At 55.4% G+C, this 9,774-nt stretch overlaps 2 protein-coding genes across 3 annotated transcripts in view; both read right to left on the reverse strand.

Annotated features, from left to right (window-relative positions):
• The window catches only part of LOC146589809 (DDB1- and CUL4-associated factor 8-like), a 21,789-nt gene extending 12,040 nt beyond the window's left edge, over window positions 1-9,749 (reverse strand). Inside the window, exon 1 of one of the 2 annotated variants that reach the window (XM_085315580.1) lies at window positions 8,526-9,749. The gene's annotated coding sequence lies outside the window, so the exon portion shown is untranslated. Of the gene's footprint in view, window positions 1-2,637; window positions 3,405-8,525 lie in introns of those variants that run through there. The other variant, XM_085315582.1, reaches the window with a different exon arrangement.
• PEX19 (peroxisomal biogenesis factor 19) overlaps window positions 2,489-9,774 on the reverse strand; it is a 17,725-nt gene continuing 10,439 nt past the window's right edge. The window contains exons 9-11 of the mRNA XM_085315612.1: window positions 8,807-8,846; window positions 8,526-8,591; window positions 2,489-2,596 (exon numbers count right to left, since the gene is read on the reverse strand). Of these exons, the coding sequence (XP_085171738.1) occupies window positions 2,489-2,596; window positions 8,526-8,591; window positions 8,807-8,846 (214 nt within the window). The remainder of the gene's footprint in view (window positions 2,597-8,525; window positions 8,592-8,806; window positions 8,847-9,774) is intronic.

The raw sequence follows: 9,774 nt of genomic DNA on the forward strand, positions 1-9,774 counted from the left end.
GCTGCACGAGTACAGCTCTTCGCGGGCAGGCAGGTAACATTCACCCGCGAACGTGCCGCGGTTCACACACACGGGGACAACCCACGGCGAGCAGCATCCCAATGCAGTCGACCCCGGGCTGTAAAACACCTCGGAGTTAGCGCTGATCCCTACTACCGAGCAAGTCCCGGAGAAGAAATCCTTGCCTCTGCCCTCACCAGGCTACGTTTGTTCCTCAAATTCCTCTCGTGCGTCTAATTTACTAAGATGTCGTCGACTTAACGGGCAAGCGTTCCTGTCTGCGGGATCGCTTCAGTTCCCAACACCTGCCCCCGATCCCCACTTSCCACCCTGTCTCTGCTTCCCCTCTCTCCTAAGGGGGAAAGCGCTCGTTTTCTAACTCTCGATCCTCAGCTACRCTCAAAGGAACGAGGAGTTATTGACTTTAGCTTGGCAGTAATTGCTACACCAAGACAGCTGCATAAAAATATGTCCATAACCGAGAAGCGYGTACTTCACCCTGGGGAGGGCAGGAGGGAGGCAGAAGTGGAAAAAGAGCTCGGATCTGAAATGCAGATGAGCAAAGGTAGCTTGGGAATGCAGCAAGTAGCAGTATCGAGAAACTTCTTGGCACCTGCAGACTGTAGGCAGCTAGTTAAAAGCTGTTCAAGAGGGTTTTTTTAACCCCAGCGACAGATTTTTAAACACCTTCCCACGCACAAAATCCTCCCAGCCTCCTGGCACCATCGAGGGGCTGTTTTCCTACATGTCACAGACAGGACATCCTCGCTGGACGTCCAGTCACTCCCCTCTGCCTCACTTGCTCCCCAGGAGACCAAGCTCGGACCTTTGGGACCTGCTTCTTCCCTCTGCCTCCTCCCCGGGGAGCAGGGCGAGCTCCCACGGCAGAGCTAAGTTACAAGGTCAGGAGCCGCCTGGCATTTGCAATTATTAGGGGAATGTTTTAGTAATTCCTCACGAGCACATGGGAAAAAACAGAGATGGGAATAATCCTGCGCCAGCATTTTTGGCTCCTGGCCATTTCAGAGCCCTCGTTTTAGAGGGGTGGCTAACTCAAGGTGGGAGGCGCAGGCTGGAGCATCAATGATGACCACCACTACACGTGACGACCCCACTGCATCTGCGACATACAGGTGGGGACAACTTCAGGGACAGCCCCACTCGCCCATACACCAGCCATATTTGCTGCTGGTCAGTCCACGATGGGGAAAGAGGAGTTAAAACCAGCTTGAGCTGTTTCCAGAGAGGACAAGTTTCCGCGCGAAGCGGCTGGAGGCAGCAGTTCACTATTGATCTTCCCACCCAGGGATCACGACTAAAAGCAACATCTCAAMGCCGACAAGCACGTTTCATCCCCGCGCCGCACGGTTACGCCGCGAGACTCTTCCGTTCCCGAGCTGATCCAAAGCAACCCCAACGGCCTCCTTCTCCCCCTGCCCAGCTGCAGGACCCACGAGGATGCCGGTGACCCGTCGCTGCTTCCTGCATGCTGGCGGGCACAGACAGGTTTGCGGGTGCACCAGCACCAGTCTGCCAGCAAAGTTACTTTGCCAAACACGTCGGAGTCACGAGCAGCAGAGGTTTTGCCAAGGTGGAGGAAAAAATAACATTTTATTTATGCTTTGCTAGTTCTTTACTTTCCTTCTATTTTTAGTTCGACTTTTTCATACTTGGGTTTTAGCCGCTTGCTCTTAACCAGTGTCAGGGAGCCTGTTAAAAGCTCCCTGTTCRCACAAGGGGACAAGCTGCAGCCAGAACATCATTAACTATGACAAAAAAAAAAAAAAATCCAGATTAATCCTTACTAGACCAGGAATTAACACCAGCTTCAGCCCTGAACAGCCACAGGCCAAAGAAGGCAAAAGGCTTTGACGAAACCACGTTTATCACTTACAGTCCAAGACAAAGCGTGACTCCCATATAAGAAATAAGTGATTTAAGAGGTAGGCTTGGCTTGTCCTCAGTTTTATGCAACGCAGCATATCAAAAACTTGAGCAGCTCTTCCTCTTTGCAGCCCAGCAGCTGTGCTAGGAACCGACATTTTGTGTCACGGGGAAGATTTATAAAATATTTTGGCCGCRAGCGTTTCATGCCGATCCCACCTGCTATTCGAAGGCCGTTGCTAGCGTCCCTGAAACAAACAGGGCTCCACGCGGAAGGGAGGCCAAACCGACTTCGTAAGCAGCCCGCTACRGACAGCGATTAGTGATTTACGTGCCGATCCTAAAGCAGGCGACCTGCGGGTATCGGTCCGGGGGCGGCCGCGCTGCTGGCACGCGCAGCGTCTCCGGCTGCCTTCTGCGGGCCCTCGCTCTGCCCCGCGACGGCACCGCTGCCGCGTTTCTGAAACGACCGAGGAAGGCTCGGGCAAGCCGGTAACGACTTTAAACGCGAGGGGACATGAGATCTAGTCCACAAGGAGCCATGATCCTCAGTCCTTCTCTTCCCCCAGCCAAAACTCGCAGCATCTTTCCTCTACACCAGCGGTTAGTGGCGAACGACGAGTCCTTCCTTCCACCGCTCCCACCGGCTCTCTCGGCACGTGAAAGCTTCACGCCGATGGCGGGGTGGGGGAGAGGAGCGGCTGTTCATCTCCTGGAAGACACAAGGCTCAGAGCTTTGAGCAGTTTACTCACGGCCGATGCGGGGGCGATCCGAGCTCGCTCGGGCAGCGTGTTTTGCTCTCCTGGCGCGGGGCGGGGGGGAGACTCCTCCAGCGCTCGAGGTCGGACAGGGCTGCTTTTCCATGCGGATAGGATCGGACGGGTCTCGGGCGATCCCTGACCGTGCAAGGGTCTCCTCAAGTCCACGGGAGCTGTTTGCACCCAAGCAAGCCCAGCTAGGAACCGGCATAYGACTGGCAGGGCCAGAAGGGACAAAATTACGTTTAATTTACTTTAAAAACTTCCCCCATTTCAAGGCGACTCCGTCTCTCTTAAGACGCCCGTCACGCGGGATGACTAAGGGACAGACTTAAAACACTGCAATGCTCAGCTCTGACTTTTGAGTGGGACTAGAGTTAACGCTTAACTCCCCATTGCTCAAGTAATTAGATGAGAAAGTCTGTCAAAGAGCTTGACTTGGCCTCCACCAGATGATTACACCTTCGAAGCCCGGCAGTTGCACTTCTTCTGCCTTCAGAGGCATTAATCCAAAGGGCTGGGAGAGCCTTAGCACATACAAAAGAAACCTRGGTTTGGACTTTGCTCCTCGGCAGTCATTTCCCTCTGCCAAATTACCTATTCAGCTCTGTCATTAACACCATTTCATGGCAGTCTTTTCATGAAGGTGAAGAACAAGAAACTCACTTTCAGAGGAAAGGAATCTATTACCAAATAATTAGTCTGACTTCATGTCTCATCCACCCACACCAGAGGACTATAACCTTGCTAGAAAATAAGAAAGCAAATTAAAAAAAAAAAAAAAAAACCTCAGCTGCCTACAAGGAATTGATGTTATGGAAAGACTGCTCCCTCTGGCAGCACTCAAAGACATTGCGGAGAGAAGAACATCGTAGTTAGTCCTCAGCCATCTTTTACCACCCCCCCCCCCCCCCCGAGAGCACTGCACAAGTCTGCATCAGCGGATTTGTACTTATCGTCGATATCGGAGCGAGTTGGACTCTCTCGTCCTGCCCTGAATCCTCTATCAGCTCTACTCGCACCCGGGTAAAGCCGTCAAGTTGGCAGGGAGATAAAAGCGTGCTCGGATCGGCAGCTCTGCAGCGCTCGGCAGCTCCAGCAGAGACGAAACAGCAGCACGCGGGCAACGAGGAACCGGCCCAAACTTTTAAAGAGGGCACCAACGCCCCCTGCGAGTACCTTTTCTTCACCTCTTCTAATTAAGGCCTGCAGAATGACTTCTAAATCACAGCCATCAACTGCACAAGACCTTGCAGTATTTATCCTGTCCCCTACTCCAACAGTTGCGGAAACTTTCAGCTGCCACGCACCACAGAGGATGGAGGAGAGATTCCTGGTGTGGGGAAAAGAGATGGGAAAGGAGATGGTTCCTAGGGAAARGAGATGGTTCACCCACCGCATGCAGAGTTCGGAAGCACGATCCCCCTCTGCTGAAGGGGAAAACCACGAGAGTCAGAGCTGGAAGCCACCAGGGCTCTTTGTAAACAGGCCATCAAGGTAAGAACGGAGCCTGCGGAGCGTGGCCAGGGCTACAGGGAGAAGATGTAGGAGGCGCAGAGAGAAAGCAGCACAGGTCCCTGGTCGAGGCAGGCAAAGCAGCAGAGCCAAAGACCTGCGAAGGAAACATTCCCATCCACAAGCAGGAGCCAAAGCTCAGCACGTTAGCAAGACCAAGAGCAGTTAATACACTGGGAGGGGGTTTTAACCCAGTTCCCTCCTTCTGGACACGCAGGTTAAAAGCTTATCTATTCAGGGTACAGTCGCAGGCTGTTCTGCCAATTAATCTGCCAATTAATTAGGAACTGCTGAAACTAATGGCTGGCCGGGACGCTCTGGGTCTTTGTTCCAGACTATGGGAGCCCAGTTTATTCTCTAGATGAACTTAGGGCAAACAGACTCTAGACCCAAGGATAGAAAATGGCTTTACAGATGTCTTGGCAACCCTGAACTAATTGGCAATCAAGTAACTGGTGATAAGAAACTTATGAAAACAGACCCACAGGAAGAAAGGGAAATTACCCTGAAGTCAGGTCAGTGCAGGGAGAGCTCTATTAGAACAGACACAACCAGATCTCGCATCAGCGAAGGCTCTTCACCCCCCAGGCAGCACGGCCGGGCTGGCGGACACAGCAAGGAGCAGGGCGCTGCAGCAGAACCACGCTTTCACCAGCTCGGGAGAGGCACAGGGCTGCTGGGACAGCCAGTACAGCTATACTGGGAACGCAGACGGGGCCGAAGGTATCRCTTCCACCTCCCCAAACTATGGCGCATTGTTTGAGGGAAGCAATAAGATACCACTCGGTCTGATCCGGAGGGAGCTGGAATACAGTCAGCCCTGCAGAAAGCTCTGAGCCATGAAACGGATCATTATCTCTGACTCTGGCCCAGGACAGAGAGAYTTTAGTCTGTCACCAAGCCTCCAGCTCCATGCCAGGCCTCTCTACAAAGACAGCAGTGCTTCTGGGTGCTCAACCAGCTCACGACCAGAGCCAGCAAATTCTGCCCAGTTCGAAGGAACTGTTTAGACGCGACCCGAAGAGTTGAGGGAGCTGACATTTAGCTTATGCAATTCCCTGTAGTCAACATCTGGACAGGATCATCACTGTAAAGTTTCACATGCTCGAAGCCTGAGTCTCCAGCACCCTTGCAAGAGCCCTAAAAATATCCCTCCGCATGCCAGAGCCTTCTGGGTGCCTCCTCAGCCAGCGGGGTCGAGCCGCGGGGCACTGCCTAGACGCTCCAGCCTCCTCCCCCCACGCAGCTCCCAGGACAGGAACGGCCTCAACCAGCAGAGCGAGCACCTGGGGCTCAGCATCCCACGCGTCTCCCACCGACAGCGGCACCGCACGCAGCCGGCTCGCAGCCTGCTTCTGCCTCGTCGTGGCTCGCGGACCGCCGCTCTGCCTCTCCGAGCCCTACTGCCTCCAAAACAGCGCAGTATTAGGTAGCGATTCCAAYGGAAAAGGTCCTTTCCGCCCCCAGCCACGTTCCTCCAGGCCCCACCGCCAACTCTGGATGCGGTCCCGGAGCCCCGTGCGCCCCAAAGACTGTGGACACCAACGACGGAGCAACGGGCTCGTTCCCTTCTCGTCCAGACCCCTCGCAGGCGCCAGGCAACGCCACCATCGGCCACCTCCTAAAAGCAGCAAGACGCAGACAGACGACAAACGGAGCACGATGAGGCCCGGTCTACGACACGGGAAATCTCGCTCCCCAGCTTGTGCCGTGATCGCAGCCTGCCTTTCTCCATCAGGCCTCAGTGGCGGTCAGCAGGACCTCACTTCCAGCTAGCTGCTTGCAACAGCAGCTCCGCTCTGAGCGGTGAATAATTTGTAGACGGCTTTTCAGAGATTATAATCGGGCATTTATTGGATTCATCCCAAACGTAGTTYGGAGAACGGCTCCTCCAAGCCTCTACATAGGCCACGCTGCAATGTTCGCGCCTCTTGGAGGCCCAAAGCAAGGTGTTTTCACATGAAACAGGGCTACAAACCGTCCCTGGAGAGAAGCACGTCTTGTGGCAAAGAACTGGGGACTGGAACGATTCCCAGCTCGGCTGCAAATTCTCCCAGACCCCTCGTGCACCCCCTCTGCTCACGGCCAGGGCCCKGCGACGCCTCCCAGGTAGCTGAGGGGATCGACCCGCAAACGCATCCACGAGGAGGAATCACCCAGCTTGAGCTACGTGCAGGCAGGGATACTGCTACTTTTACCTCAAASGTTTAAGAGCTGACTGCACACAGGACACATTCCCTGCTCCGCCGCAAAGCCAACAAACTCCGGCTCTCCGTCACACACTCATCTTCCAAGATCTGCTACGCGCTCCRGCTCCGACACTTCGCACCTCTCTGCGGGCACACACAAAACTCAACAACACTCACCTACAGCTTTGCCAAACAAGCCACTTTACAGCTGGAAACCCGATGTTTACAGCTGTTTAGTCCCTGAATAATCTGTCATTAAAATATTTACATAGCTATATAAACACTCTAATAGCCAGACCCTGCTGGTGTTCAGCATGCAGGTCACATTTGGGCTAAGTAAAGCAGGAGCAACAGGGACCATAACGAGACAACAGCAGCATTGCACCATGTCAGGTATTTTTTCAACCCACTGAGAGCCCTTCACCTTCATTTCCAGCTCCCTTGTCACACGGGGAGACCTGCATGGCACACAGCCTTGGGTCTCTGCTTACGCTGGATCTCTCCTGCACATGTGTCACACTGGGCTCGTTTGAGCCTCTTCTATTTAAGGAAAGTTTTCTCATCGGACCTGGACTATGGCAACCTCGTTTGTAGGCTGCAGCTCCAGAAAGAGCCTTTCCTCACCCCTGAGAAGCTGTCAGGTAGTTTAAACCCTCAGTTAAGTCTTCAACAACTAGCAGCTTCCCCCCCCCCCCAAAAAAAAAAACACCCCTCACAGTAGGGGACTCTCGACTGACTCGGGGAACTTGGCTTCTCCACCTCTGGTTTGCTGAAACTTGGAAAAATTCACCTTGCCTCCCTGTGCCTCCAAGTCTGCTGAGGAGAACAGTTCTGGAGAACTCTGGTTAATTAGAAAGCTGCCAGGAAACCTGACAGGTCCTAATGATTACGCTAATTAAGAAACTTCCCAGCTGCAATTAAATGGATATCCAGAATTCCCATCCTTCCCCCAGGTCAGAGCATCCTTAGTAGGTTACTGACACACCGATTTCCACATTGTCTTTTTGAGGGGACACGGCATCCACGAGGCAGCTATTGCTTTTCATAAACATCCCACAGCAAAGCCCTGGCTCAGACACAACAGCCTGTGACACACTCAACACGTGGCTCTGCCTCCTCTGCAAACTCCTCACCGGTCGGCAGGACACAGACGGGGAGGCGCCGCCTGATTTGACRGGCGCATCGCGGAGAGAAACCCGASCGACTCGGGCACCTCGCAGCACAGTCTGAGCAATCCATCTCGGCATAATAAGTCCGACACAGAAATGAGGGACAGCACGAACCTGTCTGAAGTGCAGACAGGGCCTAATTAACTGCGGTTAATGGGTGCTGTCCTGGATATCTCAGCATGCAGCACTTCCCCCTTTCCCCATCTGGCGACCGAGAGGATGGAGGCTCCTGGTGCACCCAGCTCCTCAGTGGGTCGGGTTGGGATGCCTGTGCTGCGCTCCCAGGGAGGCAGGGACACAGCTCACAGCTATCCAGASAGAGGGGACAGCAGTGCTCGGGGGAGGAGGAAGCGGGGACAGGATTCAGACGCAGCGCGGCACAGCACTCCTGAAGACGAGAAAACCCCGGCCRGAAGGAGAGGAACATCGGTGTCGCGAAAAATCACTTTAAACCTGAACAAGCGAACAGCACAAGGAGCCTGGGGAACTCACTGCCACGAGATACCACTGCCAACGCAAATAATTCAGCATTGCAGAAGAGATAACGCAGATGTAGCCCAAACATCCACCTCTGCAGCCCAAGAGCAAGGCAGGAAGGAAGGAAGCTATGCAAGCGCTACTGCCGTAGCGTATAAACCTAAACAGCAGAAGTTGCCTGCCGAAAACTGCCTTCAAACACCCTCGGGGAGTTCTGGTGCTCTTGGAGCTGCGGGCCCGGAACAGACCAACTCCTCTGCTCTCAGGAGTCAAGCTAAGACGCCACGCGCAGAGTCACAGCATCGACACGGCAGCCCGCGCCTCCAGCCTCCCCGGGGAACGCTCCCGTGGCACGCACCTCCAGTAAGAGCCTATCTTCCAGTCCGCAGCCTTAACTGGGAGCGGGCACGAACTTCCACCAGCAACRGAGCTGACCCCAACGCTATCACCGGTTGCTCGGCGTTATGGCGATGCCTAGAGACGTTTGCTCCCAGGCCGGGGGAGATCTGGCGCAACGGCATTGGGGACTCACCTGTCCAGAGCGCGGCGGAGTCACGGGCAGCGAGTGCCGAGGCCAGGGCTGGAGGTTCGCTGGCAACTGACGGAAACGACACGTTAAAGCCCAGAAGCACCAGGCCAGCTGCTCTTGCCCCCCGCTCCCCGCCAGCCTTGAGGTGGCACCTGATCCCCGGGACCCCTCCCAGGACTGCAGGGCTCCGGGGACAAAAGGGATCAGTCCAGGAAGGGAGGGACCAAAAAAAGGAAAAAAAAAAAAGAAAAAAAAGCAAGCTCCCAGGAACCCCAGGAACGCACCTCAGGGGCTGCAACACCTCGAGGGCGGCAGGATTTGGACCTGGGGGGAGAGGGGCAGGAAGGAGCCTCTGAGCTCCCCCCTGAGGGGCACAGCAGGTGACAAGGAACGGTCTTAGGGACAGAAGTGACCCCCGCAATACCCTCCTAAGGGGCCGTGACACCGCAGTGGGGACACAGCCCAGCCCCAGAGGCAAAAGGGACCTCCCAAAGCCCCCTCCCAAGGAATGACAATACCACAGGGGCAACAGAGACCATCCCTGGGGGAGAAAGGACCCCTGTAATGTCCCCCTTAAGGGGCAACRGGAACCAGCTCTAGGAGCAAAAAGAATCCCCCAAGACTCCTGCCAAGGGACAACAGCAGCCTGGGGGCAAGAAGCAGCAGCCCTTGGGGTAAAAGGGATCCCCCCRGTGCCCCTCCCCAACGAACAACCACACCACGGGGACACGAGGGACCAGCTCTGGAGGCAAAACAGACCTCTGCAATATTCCTCTAAAGGATAAATCACCAACGGGGGAGGGGGGCGGCAACAGAGAGCAGCCGTGGGGCAAAAGGAGCTTCCCCTATGTATTCCCCCAAGGGGCAAGTGACCAAGGGGGCAGCAGGGACCACCTTTGGAGGCACAAGGGACCCCCCCCAGTACCCCCCAACAGGATGACAACACCACGGGGCAAGAGGGACCCCTTCAATGCCCTCCCTAAGGGAGGGCAGCACCATGAGGGCAACAGGGACCAGACTGGACCTCCCCAATGCCCCTCCCCCAAACAAGGGGCAATACACTGGGGTGGGGGGCGCAGCTCCAGGGGCAGAAAGGACCCCCCCAAGCCTCCCCCCCAAGGGCTGACAACACCACGGGGGCAAGAAGGAGCTGCCGGGGGGGGCAGGAGGGACCTCCCTAATGCCCCCCACCCCCGGAGGAGGGAGGGAGCAAATCTCCAGTGGGGCAGCAGGACACCCAGCCCCCCCCCCC

This window comes from Rhea americana, unplaced genomic scaffold (genome assembly GCF_003343005.1).
Source record: "Rhea americana isolate MKP2758 unplaced genomic scaffold, rheAme1 scaffold_430, whole genome shotgun sequence".
In the NCBI taxonomy this organism is placed as follows: Eukaryota; Metazoa; Chordata; class Aves; order Rheiformes; family Rheidae; genus Rhea; species Rhea americana.